This window comes from Chaetura pelagica, unplaced genomic scaffold (assembly GCF_000747805.2).
Source record: "Chaetura pelagica isolate M959 unplaced genomic scaffold, ChaPel_1.0 scaffold449, whole genome shotgun sequence".
Taxonomy (NCBI): domain Eukaryota; kingdom Metazoa; phylum Chordata; class Aves; order Apodiformes; family Apodidae; genus Chaetura; species Chaetura pelagica.
In genome coordinates this window covers 914018-933566 of record NW_009954418.1, presented here as the reverse complement: position 1 = coordinate 933566, position 19549 = coordinate 914018, and the positions used below count along the sequence as shown (strand labels likewise).

General features: G+C 40.4%; 1 protein-coding gene across 1 annotated transcript in view; it reads left to right on the top strand.

Moving 5' to 3' along the window:
- CBFB (core-binding factor, beta subunit) overlaps positions 1–19549 on the top strand; it is a gene marked incomplete at its 5' end in the record, with an annotated part of 92333 nt that overhangs the window by 54119 nt on the left and 18665 nt on the right. The window contains one exon of the mRNA XM_010004446.1: positions 4587–4703. Coding sequence (XP_010002748.1) covers positions 4587–4703 — 117 coding nt within the window. The remainder of the gene's footprint in view (positions 1–4586; positions 4704–19549) is intronic.

The following is a 19549-nucleotide window of genomic DNA, read 5'->3' as shown; positions in this document are numbered from 1 at the left end:
GGGACGGGACGGGACGGGACCCTTCGTTCTCCCCGCTTTCTTAGCGTTTTACGTTAAAAAAAAGTTTGAGGGAGACTTGGAGGAGGAGGAGCGGAAGGGGTTGCGGCTTCTCGGCCGGGTCTGGGGGATGGGATGGAAAGTTTTCCCGAAGGGAGGTGTGAGGGTAAAAGGGATAATGGGAAGGGAATAAGTGAGGTCTGCCGCCTCTCGAACGCCGGGGAGAAGGAGGAGGTGAAACGGCAGCGTTTCTGCCCCAGAAAGGAGGGTTTCTCTGTGGCTCCGGGACGTGTCGCGGGCTCTGCAGGGCCGGGAATAGCGGGAGGGGATATGGGATGGAAAGTTTTCCCGAAGGGAGGTGTGAGGGTAAAAGGGATAATGGGAAGGGAATAAGTGAGGTCTGCCGCCTCTCGAACGCCGGGGAGAAGGAGGAGGTGAAACGGCAGCGTTTCTGCCCCAGAAAGGAGGGTTTCTCTGTGGCTCCGGGACGTGTCGCGGGCTCTGCAGGGCCGGGAATAGCGGGAGGGGATGGGGAAGTGAGGAATTCCCGCAGCTTTCCCGGTGCCAGGCGGCCGCGCTTCGCTCCCCGGGCACGTGTCTCGAGTTCTGAGCTGCTTTGCTGCAGCCTTCAGCCCCTTTTTTTAAATTATTATTCTTTGTTTTTATTCATTTCCCTTGGGAAACGAGTGAAGTGGTTCGGAAGGCGCTCGCTCCGAGGCTCCGGCGAGAGCTGTTCGCTGGGTCTGTGAACCCAGTCAGGTGCTTTTTAAAACCGGGCTTTGAAACTCGCGACTTCAGCCCCGTTTTTCTCACTCGTCAAGGTTACAGGCCGCTTTTTCCTGGGTTAAGAAGTGAGGTGAAGTACGGCCCGGAGTAGTCAAGAGCTGACTAGTTATTTCCTGGTTTGATTTCTGCTCTCTGTGCCTTCTGTAGGATCAGTATCTCCTAGCAGAGTTGTTAAGCTCTTAACTCTTGGCTGTGGAAATGCAGAAGTAACCTCTTTTTTTCACTTGCAGTATAAAAAGACGAGGTAAAAATTCCCTTTCCCATAGGAAATAACTCCTTATTCTCACCACGTTCGGTTTATGGTTCTTTAATTTCGCGGGGTGTAGCTGCTGCTAGTCAGTTCACAACGGGATTATCCCTACGGACAATGAAATTATTCTTATGCACATCCAAACAAATATCACTGAATACCGGTTGCTGCAGCCGATCTCCTTCATTTGCATTTGTGAGTAAAAGGGTACGTGGTTATCCTTTACTGAGTAACTTTATTTTAGCTGAGTCTTCTCCCTGCTTGTTACTTGTAGTCTTAAAAGCTGTAATATTATTTTGTGAGAAGCCCTTTGTAGCCAGTCTCTTAATTTTGCTGGTGGTTTTGGTTTTATTTTACGTTCATTTTTCATGGTGTGTGTTTGCTTCCTTTCAAAAGTCACCAGGGAAACAATGGGTAGGTAAGGAGGACATAGCTTGCTAGCATTTGAAGTTCCTGAATAGGTGAAAGTGCAGAGCATACCTGAGCCCTTCCCTAAAAGAAATAAAATAAATCAAATGTAGCTGATAAATTAGCTTTCCACTGCAGCCTGTGCTGTTCTTTATATAAATGGGAAATCTCTCTAGTTTCACCTTCATGCTTCTAAGCCTGCTGCTGTCTTTCTCTGCCAGAACTTCATCCGTTGGAAGCAACCAGTGTTGCTTGTTCTGCATATTTTTACTGCTACTTAATTATAAAACAGCCTCTACATTACTTTCCCTGAAACATCTGGTTTTGTTTTGTGAGCAGAGCCCAAGTAGTCAGGTTTACTTAGAAACGTAATGTGTGTAATGACTGATGTTAAAAAGACCTAGTAATTTTACTTTTTTAGTCTTGAATGTTTTTCCAGACGGGAAGGATTTATTCTTTTATCTCCAAAGGGAGTCTTTGCAAATGACCTTACATATTTTTAAGCAGGCAAAAAAAAACAACCCCAGAGAATATCTTACGGATTTAATGTAGAACTGGCAGTAGGACCTTGGTTACTTCAATCAAAGAACTCGATTGAAATAAAGAAAATAATTACCAGTGTTCCTGAGAAAGCAACTGTGAAATATTAAGGAAGGTGTTGCTTTGATATTTGAAAATAACTTTGTGTTCGGTTTGTTTTGGGCAGACTTCCTAATCACCTGTTTGTTTGAAAGGTGCTTGTATTTACACTGTCTATGTGTGGGTCAGATCACTTCTGCTACCTGATAAGCTCTCTGCAAAATTTGAGGCATGTGTGTATGATAGCAGCTCTGACTGAGCTTTACAAGGCTCTGTGTAGAAAATTATCATTTTCTTGCTTTCAAGTTTAAGACCAAACTAGTGATCTGGGTTGGTTTTTTTGTAGTGGTAGTAGTTTTATTATTATTATTTTTTTAATTGTTACTAGAAGAAAATTCAATGTAGTGCTGTGTGGATCCTAGCAAGACTGTGAGTTTTGCAGCATTGAGCTATGATTTTTGAGAAGCACGTGGCTGTTTTAATTGTTCAGATGGAGGGAACAGGCTTCACAAATCGAGAGGATAAATGTGTATTTTTAAATAGCCTAATGGTTTAAATGTTGCCTGCATGACTCCAGGAGGATGTGGGAATTTGTGTGCTTTTCATTTTCTTCTCTGATATTTTTCCTGTGGTTCTTCCCTCCAGCTCAAGTTAGGGGGTGGAAGCAGGAAGGCATGGGTGCTTCAGTCTCTCAGTTTCTCACAAGGCAAGTGTAGTGTTCTGGGGACCTGCAGAAGCTGGAGAAGTCCAGAGGGCTGCAGTGGTCAGCTGGGTTACACTCAAAAGATCTCACTCCTTGGCATTTTTGTTTTAAGTGTGTAAATGAAGGAGTCTAAAACATGTATTTCCTAAAGATACTTGGCTGTAGTTCATAAACAGACTTATGTGGTGATGACCCACGACCCAGAAATATTTGGAGATAGGTATAATGGGGGTTTTTTTGGTTGATAGGTAAATAGGATCATTTAGAAAAGCAAAGGGGTCATACAGGCTAGTCAGCCTGATGCTGGGGGTCTGCAGCCCTTGCAGCTTGGATGCTGTTTGTGCAAGTGTGTCCTCCGTGGAGCTTCTATTATATTGATGGAAGTGCTTGTCATTGCCTGTTGTAGGGCAAACAAATATTAATGTACCAAAGCAATACCCTCCTAGGAGGACCGATGAGTCAATTTTCATGATGTTGAGAACGTGTTTTAAATAAAATGATTAAAATCTGCTTTTAAGGATGGTCTGGGATGGAACCTGATTGCAGAGTATCAGTGTCCCTTAGTGGAGAGGAAAAAGTCAAGACAAAGCATGTCTACTTTAAAAATGGGAGGTATTAATCCTGTGACAGGCAGCCTTGCAGTACATGACTAGAACTACCTAAAATAACACCTAGAGCCCATGTGTCGTAGGTAGCAGCGCAGTTATACCCTAAAGTTGCTGCATTCTGGGTTGCTTAAAAGGAATCTGCTTGTCAGGAAATTCCAGCTATTAAGAGTGTTATTTGTATAGCTTTTAAGAAAAACTATATTCTGGATTGATGACCGTTTAAAGTGATCAGGCGAATCAATACAGTTATTTGATTGCAACATTTAATGCTGGGGTTTTGAGTAGTATTTTGGGAGCATGTGGGAGTATTCACATGCTTGTGGGTCATACTCATGTGTACCAGAGAATGGGACTTGCAAAATCTTCTTGCAAGGGACTTCTGCTTGTAAAGATAATTTTTCATTTCATGTCCAGAAATTTACTTGCCGTGGCTAAGAGTTAATAAGATGCACAATTAAATACAGAGGAGTTAATAAGAAATACAATTAAATAAAGAGTCTTAATGGAGAAAACGGAATCTTATTTTCATTTGGTACCATAGAAAAAAAATAGCAAGGGATGCTTTTTCTAATAGGGTTAAGTCAGTCCCTTTAATGATTTCACAAAGGGCTGCAGCTGAGAATTCCTATGGTTGCTTTTCTCACTTGACACAGTATCTGCTGATTTGGATTTCACTGGTGTCTGAATGTGGCAAGAAGACTTCGTCCTGTGAAGTTTAATTGATCCATGTATTGATGCTACTTGCCCATGGACCATAAAATAAAGATATTTATATTTCAGTTCAGATAAGTAGGTACAAATAGATTGTGAAAGGAAACAGATCCTTTTCTTAGAAAAAAGTTGTCCCCAGTAGCAGGTCTGGGGAGTTAATTTCCTGCATCAGGACTTACTTTAGGGATATGCAAGCTCTTTAAAAAGCATGGGCAGTTTTTAATGTTGCAGGTACTAAGTTGGTGCAGGCTATCCAGACAGAACTGAAAGGACAGATTCTTAATGTCAGCAAAACTGATTTGAAAGAAGTATTGATCCCATGTTGTATTTTATATCCCAAGCAGCCAATGGCAAATGTTGTCAAAATGGAATCAAACGTTTGTAACTTAATACTTAAGAAAAATGATGAGCGCATGTTTTTGACTTTAAGTATCCTCTCTGCTGCCTGGCTTAAGACATAAACTGATGTAAAAATAAATGACTGCCTGCATAATTTATGTAATGTCTTGCTCCCTGATCCTGTTTGTATTGATTTTTCTAAAAGGCTTTTGTGGCCACAGGAACCAATCTATCTCTCCAGTTTTTTCCGGCCAGCTGGCAGGGGGAGCAGCGACAGACACCGACCCGGGAATATGTCGACTTTGAAAGAGAAGGAGGCAAGGTAAGCAGGAAATTGTTGTGACTGAAAGAAACTGTGATGTTGTGCTTATGATCTTACTAATTAGTATGGGCTGCTTGTATGATGCACAGCTACTAATACTTCACATCTCCGCACACGTAGGTAGGCACGTGTTTGGATGAGCTCTGGTATCGCTTTGTCTTAAAGCATGTGAATATTTTTGGAGGGAAACAGCCATGTTTGCATGGCTTTTTATAATTTTGAAGAACAGAACTTTGTTTCTACTTCCATGCTGTAGGAAAAAAAAAATATTTGGGGAGCAATTTAAGTTTAGTGTTGAGTAAGCTGCTTCTGCAATGGTTCAGGAACTAGATGTTGGCCAACAAATGGTGGGAGACAGTGAAAATTTACACTTTGAACAGGTTTCTTCCTTGGGTCTTAGGTTACCAACTACTATAGCAAACATTCAGTGTGCTGCTTAGTGGAATGAAGCTTTTAGCAACAGTATGGACTAACCATTGCTTTCAGAATTGATTTCTGAATCAGTTTTTTCAGAGGTGGTTGTCCCATGGACCGATAGATAAGGCACTGAGGGTTGTATGTGAAGCTGCTTTAGATTCAAAGTCAGAAACCTTGTTTAGTCTCATTGGAGTGAAGTTACTGAAATCACTTACAGCTGGTTTTGTTTTACAGGAAAAACATACCTTTCAAATGTAGATGGTGTGTCTTACCTGTGCTACTGTAAGTGCTTTGGGACTGGTCCAAAGATCACTCAATTCAATAGGAAACTTTTTGCAGACCTCAGTAGGTTTGGACCAATGCTTAAGTCCCCATAACCTCTCTGTTTCAGTCTAGTTTCTGTCTAAGTTTTTGACTTTAAAGATTTTTTAGTAGACTACAAAACTCTTGCTTTTACCTAAATTTATTTACCCACTCTTGTAACAACAGCTAATGTGACCCAGCCTACCAGAGTGAAGGAAATGCTAGAAGCATGTTCAGGTTTAATGGCATATTGGGTCTTTTAAATGCTGTTGGGTGGAACATGAATATTTCCTATAGTGGGAAAACTTGATTGGAAGAAGAAGTAATAATTCCTGAGGGGAGATATGGTGTTTGGAACTCAAGGTAGTGAGGCTTTTTGGGAAAAAAAAATCTTTTACATTTAGTCCTGTGAGGTTTGCAGAAGTTTGACAAATAGGGGGAGAAGGAGTGAAGTTGGCTGTGCTGGGTACTGACTGCTTTGCTAAGGAAACTGAATTGAATCTGGCTCTTATTGAAAAATATTGATTCTGGCTCACAATTGAATGAGGAATTTTTCTTGTAATGTGTAAGAAGACTGAAGTCTCTCTTTTTGCCAGTTCAAAACTAATTTTATTTACTCTTATGATTTTTTTAACTTTGTTTTCTCTGAATGAATTCTTAAAGTACTGAACTACTACATCCATTTTCTTGTGTTTTCCTAATCATGTATGAGCCTGGTGGATATACGCTGTGTGTAAAATAGAACATGAGCCTCATTAATGAGTGCCCCTCCCTCTTTTGTGTGTTTACAGTAAATTCTAGAGTGCTTCACTAAAACGTTGAGAAGAATTCATTTGCATGGAGGCTAGAGGTGGACAAGCTAATAAATGGGGGCGTTGTTAGGCTGGTCACCATTTAATCAAACTTTTCTGGGGTAAATCACATGTGAATTCAATGTGTGTGGCTTCAATTCTGCAGCGTGCAGAATGAAACTTGTCTGCCAGCAAGCCACTCCTGTGGCTGCAGGAGAGGAGTGAGCAGAATGTGAGTGTTCCTTATGTTATCAACAGAAGCAGCTGAGTGTTTCAGATGAATTGTCTTGAGATTTTTGTCCTCTGTAGGCTTTTCGTTGTTCAGTTTCATTAAGAATTTCTTTCAGAGGCTTCAGCAGCCTCTTAACACCATGTGACTTTTGTAGCTCTGTGCAACATTGTTTTATGAGCTTTGATTCTTGAGGCAGTGCATAATGTGTGTTTGTTCATCCCTGGGCTTAAGCCAGCAAGGCATGTTTTTAATTATATGAATAAAAAAAGGCTGTGGAGGGAGCTGTCAGTTAATTATTATTTTAGGCATTAGTTTGAGATCTAGAATGTAGATAACTTACCAGGGCTAAAATATTTTTATTCTGGAATTCTGCTTCGGTGCTTGGCTGAGCAAATAGTGGCCCAAAAATAGTTTATCCAGACTTGAAGTGTGTCACTATTGTGTCTAAGCATTTTTGTGCACAGATTGACAAAAAGCCCTGTGCAGCATCTGCTAGAATTGCTGCTTAAATGGTTGAGATTTAGCCAGAGCAAGACCCTTGTGAATCCATGTGAAAGTTGGGATTCTGTGACTATCTACTTAAAGAGCCTTGAGGTTTTTTCATTCTGGTATTTCTGGACTGAGGGTTTTCTCCTGTGCTTCATTTGCTTCTTAATTTGATGCATCTGATGTTCAGGATGAGTGAGTAGGCCTCTGTTGGATACTCTGTCTCCATGAATTCAGGAATTGGGTATCTCTGTGTTCACTTAATGTTTCTATCCCTTTTAAACTCAAGCCTAACATTTTTTTATTTTTTTTTGGAGATCGTTTTTACATTCTGTGCTTTGACCTGTAGCAAATTTAATTGTGTATTTGAGCAATTTTTCAGGTTTGTCATAGCCAAAGAAAAAGTCACACTAAAAATAGATCCCTAGTCATAGAACGTTGTATTTCATTGTGATTGTGAGGGTGTGTGGGTTGTGTCAGGTTTGCTGTGTGTGTCCTGTTTCTGGAGAGCTGAACCATAACCAAGGCTTCCTCAGCCTTGGCGTTGCCATCTAATGTCCAGCTCTTTTTTAATTTTTCATTTTAAAAATATAAATGAATAGATAGAAATTCAGAGACAGTGTAGAAGTGTAATGTGTTGCCTGTAATCTCACATAATTGAATGCTGGAATGAAATAGCTTCATTTTCACCTGGGTTCTCTGGTATTGTGACTTAGTCAGACTGGTTTTATTGTGCTTGATGAAGGTCTCTCATTTTCCCTTCAGTTTTTTTCTGTGAACTTCAGGCTGAACTGTGTCTTCAGGGACTCTAGTGCTTCTTAAAATCTAATTTGACTGAAGGCCCCTTCGTTTTGTGGAGAACCTTGTGATCAGTTTCCTCTGCATGATTCGCTTTGTATACTTTTTACAGTAAGATAAAATGTCTTCATTTGTCACTTGAGATGTTTATGTAGCTCTGGCCTTTCTTACCTGTAAGAACATTCGCTCTTGGGTAACTTTTTTTATTGTTTAAATACCAGTTGCTACTCTGAAGTGTGTGAAGTTGTTTTACTTCCCCTCCCCTTCATAATACTATTCTCCATCTCATTTTTAGTGCAGCTTAACTTCCTGTCTGCTGTTTGGCAGCAGCTGCTCATAAACCAGAATCTTCAGCACAGGCTTATTTCGCTGTAATGCACTGGGAGCTCCGCAGCTCAGGAGGAAAGCACATCAGACAGATTTTAAATTGATTCAGAGTGCCTGGCATGCCACATGTGGGATGTAGCTAGGATTTCTACTCACTAAACTTGGTTCTAGCTATAGCTGAATATTTCTGAGCCTCAGTTTTCTTCCTAAAGATCTTGACTTTCTCCTCATGTGCAGCTTTTTTAACTAAGAAGCTCCATTTGGCTGTTAGGTGATGTTAAGGGCTTGGATGAATCTTAAAAACTAAGGCTTTCTGTTATGTCTGCAGACTTTATGTAATGAGAAAGGTGCTGTATTTGAATAAAAACTGCCTTTTAAGGCAGCCAACAACATCAGTTCTCCACTTGTGTCCTTCTTTTTCACTAGAGGTTTGATAGATATGGCTTGTCTGGAGATCAACTTGTCTGACGTTAGCGATACAATTTCATAATGGTTGGGATGGTTTATTGGCTGCTGCATTTTTCTGAGAAAATGCAACTTCCAGTCACACGTGGGATCACTGTGTACCCGGTGGAATTTGCTTGCAAAGTGGAGGCTTAATTTGTGAAAAATATTAGTGCCAGCCTGTACGGAGTGGGAAGTTTTATTCTTTGGTCCCCGCTGCTTTCTGAAGAGTTTAGAAGAAACATTTAAGTCATTCAGACAAAACTGGGAGTAGCAGCTTTCTTTTTTTCTTTCTTCAGGTACCCTTAAAAAAAAAAAAAGGTAAGCATGTCTTGGAAACTGATTTCTAGTTTCAGCTGTCATTTTATATTCCTTAACTCCCTATGTTTTCAGTCCAGCAGTATTTGGTTTTTTTGCATTGTCACCATCTAAAATAGTCTTACAGCAATATGTGTTCCCTGCAGTCTGCTCTGGACAAAAAGGATTTGAGTTTGTTTTCCAGATCAGTGGAAAAGGATGTCTGATATTAGGGATTTAGGGGGGGGAAAAAAAGGTGTGCTGGGGCTGTAATATTAGTGAAAGATCATACTGTGGTTTGCCACCACACAGGGTGAACCACCTCAGCCACGGGCTGCATGTGGTCTTAACAGTTATGATGGCTTCACCCTTTAATTTGTCTGCAGTAATTTAATGCTCCTTCAAATTATTCTGAAGGTCTCTGTTTAAAGCACTTCATGAGACAGTGCTGCCACCCTGAAGAGTGGGTGGTAGCAACCTAATCATCTCTGTCACCTCACAGGACTTAGTGGAGCTGTCTGTGTGTGATGGAGGCATATGGGCATGTAAGATGTAACTTAGAAAACTAGCAAATGTCAGCCATGGTACCATGGATGTTCTTTGTGGATCATCTCAGTATGTGAGGGCATCTAGTGAGACATTGTTTCCCAGGAGCTGTCCTGTTCATAAATGCTTTCCCTTGCAGAACAGTCTTGTTGCTCACAGATCTGCACTCGAGCTGTGGTTCATTGCATAGCTCTGTAGAGTCCTTGACTGATTTCTAGGCTAGTCCCTTACTGCTCTGGTAGGTTAGGGTAAGGGTATCTTGGGGTCAAACTTATCATATTCATTTGTTGCTCTCTCCCTTTATGCCAGCAGAATGTCGCAGAATTCCTCTTCTGGCTTAGTTCCAGCTTATTTCAGGAACATGGAGCAGGGCAGATCTGACTGGTGCCAGTCCTCAGAACGGGTGCTTTTCTCAAGCACCCTTAAATAACTGTTTGTCCTACTCAGGTCTACCTGATGGCCCCAGAATCCCTAAACATCGAGGTAACTGGGAGAGATTGTTCTCTGAAGAGCAGCTGGTGGTCAATGAAGGCACATCAGCTGCTGAACTGTCCACGTGCTTGAGTCTTCTGAGGTGCTTTTGAACAGTCTTTTATTTAGCTGAGACTGCTCAGTTTCTTTTTTTTCTTTCTTTTTGTTAAGTCATTGAATTGTTTACCTTCCTATACCATTTTTGCTTTAGAGGAGGGTGAAATTTACTCTTGTTTTGCCTGGATGCTTTAAGGTGTTCCTCATCCTGAGCAGATGTTGTTGCACAGAGGAGAGTTGTTTGCCTGAAACTCTGTTTGAAGCCAGGTAGTCACAGTGTATCTTTGCTTATTCACTTTCCCTCAGAATTGGGAGGTGCATCCAGTTTATCCTCGATGAGCAATGAAATACTTGAGTTTTGGGCAGAGAACCCTTTAGAGCTCATCACTTGTTAGGGACATGTCATCCTGTGCTGGCCAGCAGCTGCTGGCTGAGGTTTGGACAGTTGTTCCTGAGCAGTGATTTATTTATCATGGGGTGCCCTCAGCCACTGGGGCATGAGTCACACCAGGCCTCTCATGTGACAAATATCCACAGCTTTTTCTGTGTAATCCTTCCACTCCCCCCCATCCTCCAAATGCTCTTGTTGGTGCATTAGGGTGTGTGCAGTGACAATGGCATTTTGGAGCAGGGCTCATAATGTTCTTTGAGCCAGGCTGTGCTGTCTGGGCTCTCAGCCCTTGCTGTAGGTCCTAAGTACTTAATATCTGCCATCAGTGAACCTGTTTTTGATTAGCTTTTATTGCATGTTGCAGAAGCAGTTATTCAGTCATGTTTTCTATGTTACCTTGAGCTTTTTCCAGTGGCCTAAATGCACCCATCAGAGGTGCATAGACAAGACTTGAAATTTATTCAAACCATCATCCTAAAGTTTCTCAGAAGAGGAGCAATACCAGAGTTAGTGAGCTAAACTCTGCCTTGGGGAACCAGCTATATATAAGGATACACGGATGCTGTGTGGATGAAAGCAGTCCCTGAGATCCCTGGAAGAAATCCAGACGTTTGGATTGCTGAATGCCCATGTTTTACATATCAGTCTCCACTTACAAAGTTGCTAACATTGTGCTTCTCTTCTTATAAATGAATAAGAAAGGAGCATTGCTGTTGGAGGATGTCTGTTTCTCTGTGGAAAAATCAGTTAATCCTTCATGTTCAAAAAAAAGAGAAATATTCAATAAGATGATGAAACATTTGCCACAAGAAACTGTCATTTTTCTGGAAGTTACTGAAATGTTTCTTCAAGCTTTATTGTCTGAAGTACAAGTAACGAAATGAGCTAATTAGCTTGCATAATTGTATATTTGATGTTTAACAAGTTGGCTTGGTGGCATATGTACTGTGACAATAATATGGGGAAAAAAATGAGGACTCTTGCACAAGATTGGCTGTTCCAAGAACACAAGTGCTACTGAAAGGATCGTTTTTGGGGAACAGCTGATGCTGCAGATGTTTCGTCTCAGCAGAAAGTTGATCTGTTTTCTGTTAGGGTAATATCTAGACTTGTATAGGAGATCCAAATTGTAGCTACTTGGGTCTGCACAATTTCTGCCTTCTTTGTGTATTTTAAATGGTTTGCTTAAACAGTTGCAGGGAGCAGCTTTATATTGTGGGACTTCTGAGTGTGTGACTTGTTTTCTTAGGAATAGATGTAGAAGATAAAACCAGTGGAAGGTGACAGAAAGGGAGTTCATAAACCTGGCATAATCTTTACAGGAAGGGTCATTAAACTTCAATTTTCTATTGAAATACAGTGGCTGAGGATATTTCAAGTACTTTTAGGGTCTGAAATCTAAGGAAGGAAGGAGAATAACTGATGGGGGCTTCTAGGTCCTGATGAAATACCCCCTCTTTGCAGTTGAGGGGGAGCCGGTCTTGTTGGACAAAACAGGTCAGAGGTGTCAAGAAAGAATTTTTAGCTTCTTTTCAGCCAATGCATTCCTTAAAAAAAACAGATATAAAAAAGGGAAAAGCTTACATTATTTAGTAGGGGCAATATTGGACTTTCTCTTTTTTTTTGGAAACTAATGCAAGCCCAGAGAGTGCTTAAGAGCAGGAAAAAGAAGGAAGGCATTCAGACAAAGTAACTATAGTAGTATATTTTTCTCATGCTACTGAAGAGTGCTTGGGGATTTCTTTCTAAAGCTTGCATGCTTCTCTTTTTCTTTCTTTCCTTTTTTTTTTTAATTAAAAAAAAAAAGCCTTTTCCCTTGGGCAGAGGGGCAATTTCATGTGCAGATGCCTTCAATGAGGGGAACCCAAGCACAGTACCCTGCAGTGTGATGACACAACCTGGTAGCCTGGTGGGTTCTCACCACAGACACCAGAAAGCTGCTGTTCCTTATCACTTCAAAAAGTCTTAGGCTGTTCAAGAAACATACAGGATGGTACTTCCCAGATCAAGCATTTAGGGAAGCAGTATGAAAATATTTTAAGTTCTACTCTGATACCTGGAACTTGGGAATCAGACTTGTGGGGAAGTATAGCTCATGTCAGCTCTAAATTTTATGAACTTCAAGAAGATGAATCAGTAAGTGGTTTATAGGGAAGAAAAAATAAACAGTGCATAAGAACTTAAATCCCTTCCTCTCTCCTGCAAGTCATAGTGTTGATTCTGTCCTTTCCTGGTCTTGTGCTAGGGTAATTCTTGCTGCGTTTTGGCTAACCAAAACTGTATTTATATTATACACTATCTTTGTAACTATGTTTGGGTTTTTTTTTTAATGATGATTTTTCTGTTTGGAGACCTTGGTATTAAACATATGTACCTATGAAAGTGCTAGTTACTTTTCAGAAGAAAATTCACAGCCATTGCTAATGATGTTTCTCTGCAGAAGCTGATGGTTTTCTGCAGAATAATTACAACACGATGAAATCTTGTTGGGTGAGGAAAGCCAAGTGGTTTTTATGGTATACAAAGAGGAAAAAAAATCATTAACTTGCACTATTTTAAGGCTTGGTGCAGTACTACTTGTTGAAGAAATGTTCATGCAGTTTTTCCAGACTTACCTCCTGCTTCAGGGAGAAAGGTGAGGCTGTCACAGTGCTCCAGACTGTAATAAAAGCCAAAGGGCAGAAGAGGCAACTTTTCTTGCCCCTCTCTTTCTTGAGTCTGTTCCTGGTGGGTTTTTAGTAGTTGCTTGCTCATGTTGTCTAAAGCACGTGCCTTCTAGTTAACTCTACTTGCACTAGACATTTCAAATTTTGATTTTAAAATGCACAAGTTTAATAGGCCATTTACTTGCACACAGGTGTGTAAATGATGTGGTTTAGAGAAACCTCTCTCCCTTTTTTAGTTATAACTGCTTTTTGCTGTGCTGTTTTCTGAAAGCTTGAAAACAACTTAATTTCCCAACCAATTTTGACATATTCAATCTGGAAAATCTATTCTGCCAACGTGGCAGCAAACAGTATTGGGCTTCTGTTAGGGAACTGGTTTTGTGAGCAGAAGCCTTTGTTACCTGCATATTTTCCAGCAGCAAAGCAGCACCAGTCTCCTGGCAATGTTTTGCTGCAAAAAATGTGGTTTTTTCCTATGTTGCAAGACAAAAAGGGGTCTTTTTAATGCATTCATGTTTCAGGAGAGTAAATTTAAACTCCAGCCATCCTTCTCAGGTGGAATCCAGTGGTAAAGATGTGTTGATAAAAAACCCTGGAAAGTTGCACAGGGGGAAACCCCAGCGTGTATTTGCCTTTCAGATTATCCTTATGTTCTGCATCTTGGGTTGATCCTCAGTTCCAACTGTGGGATTGGTTTTGTCTTTTTGAAGGCAAATGGAGTGAGTCTGAGCAGGAGATGCATTTCACGTTGGGAGCGACTAGATCTTTTTGTAGAGACACTGCAAAACCAAGCAGCTCTACCTACTTCTTGCTTGGGTTTAGGGGTTTTTGGAGGTTTTAGTCAAGCGTAGTGTATGTTTCCTCCTCAATCCAGCAGTTGCACTGTTTTGGAACTGTGTCTGGAGACTTCTTTTTTATTAAATGATGAGTGTAATTCCTGTGCAGCAGCATTTTGGTATTTTTCTGTTAACTTCTAAGCACAAGGACTTAATCCAGCAATAAAATGCTGTCGCCTCCACAGATCTAAACGGCATTTGTTCTGACATCCTTAATGCTCCATGTCTGGCCTTAGTTATAGACTTGTTTTGAGTTAACTTGAAATAGTAACCTGCATAATTTAAGGAAACATTGATCGGCTTTGGAAAAGGAGTCATGATGACATAGTTGAGTTAACTATGCAGAAAAAACCCCAACAACCAACCACCAGAAAAACATAAAAAATATCAGGTTTTCTAGAAGTAGCTTGTGAATTCTTTACTGTAAAGTGAGGAATATTTTTCTGCTGGTCTTTTTGGAAGTTGGGGAACCAAAAAGCATCACTGGAGTACTTTAATAAGACAGAAAGCATGTGGAGAGAGGGCTTGTCACAGCTCTGATGCCACTTACAGAGATATTTTAATGTGAGTCTGTACATGGATTTGTTTTCTACACAGAATTATGCAAAAAGGATTGTGCGGTGTCTGCATTTTGTCTAGGTGGACCTTTCTCCAAACTTCAGCTTTATTTGTATTAAAAACAGGTGATTTAAATAATACTTAAAAATTGCCTGAATTGCATAACATCACACTTGTCAGGTTTGTTTTTTTTTTTCTCTGAAGTTGGAATTTGTAGCAAGTAATTTCTGAGGCTGTTTTCCAGTTGTGAACTGGAGTGCATTATTTCCTGAGGGAATACTAGCACTCGATATCCAGACACCTTCTGCTATTATTAGAGAACTAAAACAGATTTTTGTGTTGGTATGGCACAAGTTTTTTGAGCTGTTTTTTCCCCTTGGCTGTGAAATGCCTTAAGCTAATATTTCTAGCTTTATCTTGAATCACCTTTGGCATTAACATGTATATATAGGCATGTATACATTCTTAGGTTTCCATAAAAGGGAGGGAAAATATATTTAAGACTCTAAAACTTAGAGGTTTAATTTTTTTTAAATGTTGACTCCTGAATCTGGAAGGTACAGCATTTTCATAAAGATCAGACTAAATTAAAAATCTTTATGAGAAAATAAATCATAGTTCCAACTTTTCTAATACACTTTTAAGTTTTAAATTTAATAAGCTCCAGTACACAGAAGCAAAATGAACAAGGGATATATATTACCCTAAAGAGGGAAAAAATACAGGGGTTTTTATAACTTTAACAGATTTAACTGGCTGTATATAACAAGTCCTTCTGCAAATAATAGTTAAATTACCTAGCCCTGCACTCATCTATTTTTACTTGTTGCTATTAAAATTCTATTACAGGCTGATAGTAATTCATGGCATATTGTGTATTTCAGCAAATTTTTTCAACATGTTTTATTCCTCATGGTCAGTGAGTTTGTATTTCCACTGCTTTTTCTGATCTTAAAATATTGTAGTATGAAAGACTGTATTTAGAATTTGAATTTTCTTCATTTTGTTTTTTCCTAAGCCTGGCAGTCTAGTGGAGTCTCTTAGGCATTAACTGGTTTGTTAATACTTTTGGTTTTGCTTGAGGGATTGACCTTTTTCATAGCTGATGAAAAGGAGTAACCCTATTTCATTTTGAATGTTAAAACTCTCTTTCCAGAAATTCTTCTTGTGGTCTGTAAAAAAATAATAACGCCTGGATGGTTGGTTTTAGGGTTGTGTTTGGTTTTTGCGTGGGTGTTGAGGCTAGTGTAGGTAATGCAGAGGAAAGAGGAGAACTAAAAAGTTGAAATGGGCTTTTTCATGCACTGCTGTAGGCTTGGTCATTCCTGAACTTACCAGCCTCCTACCAAATTATCAATATGGTCTAAAGCTGTGAGTGAAGTGTCTTTGGGTGGTCACAGAAAGGAAGTTGGGGAGAGAAGTGATGGTGCTGGGCACTGTGAGGTGTCTGCCATGCCTTGTCAGCAGACTCCCACCTTGAAAGTCCCACCTTGGGAGTCCCAGAATCACGGAGTGCTCAGGGTTAGAAGGGACCTCTGAAGATCATCTAGTCCCACCTTGGCCAACAGCCAGGACCTGCTGTTGGTGATGTGATGCCACCCTCCAGGAACTTATTAACAACAGATTTAACTGGCTGTATATAACAAGTCCTTCTGCAAATAATAGTTAAATTACCTAGCCCTGCACTCATCTATTTTTACTTGTTGCTATTAAAATTCTATTACAGGCTGATAGTAATTCATGGCATATTGTGTATTTCAGCAAATTTTTTCAACATGTTTTATTCCTCATGGTCATTGAGTTTGTATTTCCACTGCTTTTTCTGATCTTAAAATATTGTAGTATGAAAGACTGTATTTAGAATTTGAATTTTCTTCATTTTGTTTTTTCCTAAGCCTGGCAGTCTAGTGGAGTCTCTTAGGCATTAACTGGTTTGTTAATACTTTTGGTTTTGCTTGAGGGATTGACCTTTTTCATAGCTGATGAAAAGGAGTAACCCTATTTCATTTTGAATGTTAAAACTCTCTTTCCAGAAATTCTTCTTGTGGTCTGTAAAAAAATAATAACGCCTGGATGGTTGGTTTTAGGGTTGTGTTTGGTTTTTGCGTGGGTGTTGAGGCTAGTGTAGGTAATGCAGAGGAAAGAGGAGAACTAAAAAGTTGAAATGGGCTTTTTCATGCACTGCTGTAGGCTTGGTCATTCCTGAACTTACCAGCCTCCTACCAAATTATCAATATGGTCTAAAGCTGTGAGTGAAGTGTCTTTGGGTGGTCACAGAAAGGAAGTTGGGGAGAGAAGTGATGGTGCTGGGCACTGTGAGGTGTCTGCCATGCCTTGTCAGCAGACTCCCACCTTGAAAGTCCCACCTTGGGAGTCCCAGAATCACGGAGTGCTCAGGGTTAGAAGGGACCTCTGAAGATCATCTAGTCCCACCTTGGCCAACAGCCAGGACCTGCTGTTGGTGATGTGATGCCACCCTCCAGGAACTTAGAGCTGTGCTCATCTTGAAAGCCACAGTTTAGTCATCCATGTGCAACTGTTCAGGAAAGACTTGTGTTTTGCCAGGAAGTGTCACTTCCTTTGCATTTTTACAAAGTAGCACAAGGTTCAAATTTTACCAGAACCTCATTTTTCATATAGTGGGAACTGTTTCAAGATGTAGCTTTCAAAAATCACTTGAGAACGTTTTCTGTTTGTGTTTGAAGGAAGAATAATGCTTTGAGGCATGAAACAGAAAGATTCATCTACATCTGTGGGATTTTTGAGCTCTTAGGGTTTCTAATGATGTGTCTATTGTTCTAAGATTAAAAGCACTGAAAAGTCTGTTTCACTCCTAGTGACTCTCTAAATGGGTTTCTTTTCATCCCTTTCTATTTACTGTTTCATGCCCAGTTAAAACTGTGTCACAAAGGTTTTGTTTCAGAATTGAACTGAGAGAGTCTGGTCTAAAGTGCTGTAAAGTGTCCTTCACTTGGTTATTTTACTTAGTTTCTTTTAAAACAGGAGTGATCAGTATCAGTGTAGTCTGGAGCCGTGTGTGGAGTTGACAGCTTTTGCTGTAACTTCAATTGTTGTTATACTGATGAAGACACTGTTCTGTTTTGCTCCCCAAATAATTGAGGATTTTAGTGTATAAATTCAGTTGGAAAGTTTCTCTAAAGCTTTTTTCTTTTCCTAGACTTCTTCCTGTCTCATGCTCTGCCCCCTTCTTGAAGCCCAGACTGGCAACCCTTCTCTGATTGTGATGTGCAAGTGAGAGCCCTATTGTTATACTGATGAAGACACTGTTCTGTTTTGCTCCCCAAATAATTGAGGATTTTAGTGTATAAATTCAGTTGGAAAGTTTCTCTAAAGCTTTTTTCTTTTCCTAGACTTCTTCCTGTCTCATGCTCTGCCCCCTTCTTGAAGCCCAGACTGGCAACCCTTCTCTGATTGTGATGTGCAAGTGAGAGCCCTGGCATGTGGGGAGGGAGGACTGGCCCAACTTTACATTTCAAAACAGGCCAAATCTGTATGGCAAGACCACTGCATTTTATTTATGAAAATATATCTACAAAATAACCTTAAGAAATTCTGTTAAAGGAAACTGATGAATACATAATATCCCATTTGGACAGGTAGTGACCTTTTCCTGTGCAGGCTGTACAGAGCAAGTCAAGAGAAGCTGGGATAATGAGGTTACCCTGAACTGATCTAAAATCTCTCTTACTTGGAGTAAATGTTGACAGCAGCTTGGGTTTTTTTGGTAGTCAGTGTTTCCTAGATGTCAGTCACCGGGGAGACTTCTGTTCAAGTATTTAAAAGTGGGGTGTGATTCAGAGGAAGGTGGGATCGAAACTGGGGTGTACTTGGCTTAGCCAAGAGAGAGGCAGCTGGTGTGAGGGGATGTGGATGGGCAGATGTGATGAGGCAGAGGGTGAGTCAGAGCTGAGCCTCCTCTGGAAGAATTCCTTTTGCTCCAGTGTGCTGGGAAAATGGAAACAGAATCTGGGTGGGGGGGACTGGTGTTTACTGGGAGAGTGAAGCTGTGGTCCCATCGGAGTGTGGGGACTCATTAGTCAGTGGGTGGGGAGGACTGTGCAGTCTCTGGGGGAGTAAATGGCTGGGTTGCTTTAGGGAGAAGGAACATTTTCTGTAACTGCAGGATGTGTGGATGGAGCATGCAGATAGCATATCTATGGCACATCAGTTAAATACCCTGGTGCTGAGAGATAAGGATTTACTAGACGACTAAAATAGGATGTGAAACTGAGGTTTTGCCACTTGTGCTCAAGTAAAGCAGCTTTTTTTAAAGTCATTGAGGATTGTCCTCTATCTGCTTCACTCTATTCAAATTGAGTTCAGTTTTTAAAATATGAACAAATGGTGTTACAGGAGCCACCTCCCTGCCTGGTTTTACCAACAAAAGTATCTCCCAGTTAGTTGGGAGTTGGAGGAGAGGGTTGTTCATTTAAATGCAGATGAAAAAAAGTATCAGATGAACTGAAAGAGTGAAAAAAGGAAGGTGAGATATGATATAGTGTGAGGGTGTGGCTCAGAGATCAAGCTGAGAGAGCAAAAACCCAGCTCAACAACTCAAAACCTAACTTATTCTTGCAGCACCTTTTCAAGTTTGTATGTTTATGGTGCTGTTCATCCTCCATCCAGATACTCTGCCAGGATGTGAGCATGTTTACTCTTGCTGGTTATTCAGTCAGCAAGCAGAATATTTGTTCTAACACTAAAAGCTTGTTTCCAGTGTAAAAGCAATGTCTACTTTTCTCATTAAAAAAAAAAAAATCTGCTTTGATTTGTAGTAGGAGTTTGAAATGGAAACTTTAGTTTGAGGTGGAATGAAACAAAAATTCACATAGTATAAGCAAGTAAAAATTGCAGATTTCAGTATGTGACAGTTTACCTGCGTTGCAAAATCTAACAAAATAATGAGCCTTGGCTTTGCCAGTGTGTGGAAAATGAGGGTGCAAAATGGGGGAGAACTTACTCTCCTCCTGTCAGTGTCAGAAATGCCATATCTTGTTTGGTTTGTAGCATGGACTGTAATCTGAAAGGCAGCTGTTTAAGGTGTCTTTTCCTCTTGTACATCCCTATAATGGTGTTTTTTTGTGTAGCTTTGTATTTGTCCACTGCTTATGCCATTGGGAATGGCCCAACTGCCAGCCCCATCTCCTTCCTTCTGCTCTCTAGTGCTTTTCACCCAAGTTTTACAAGACTGGCTCTCAGATATTG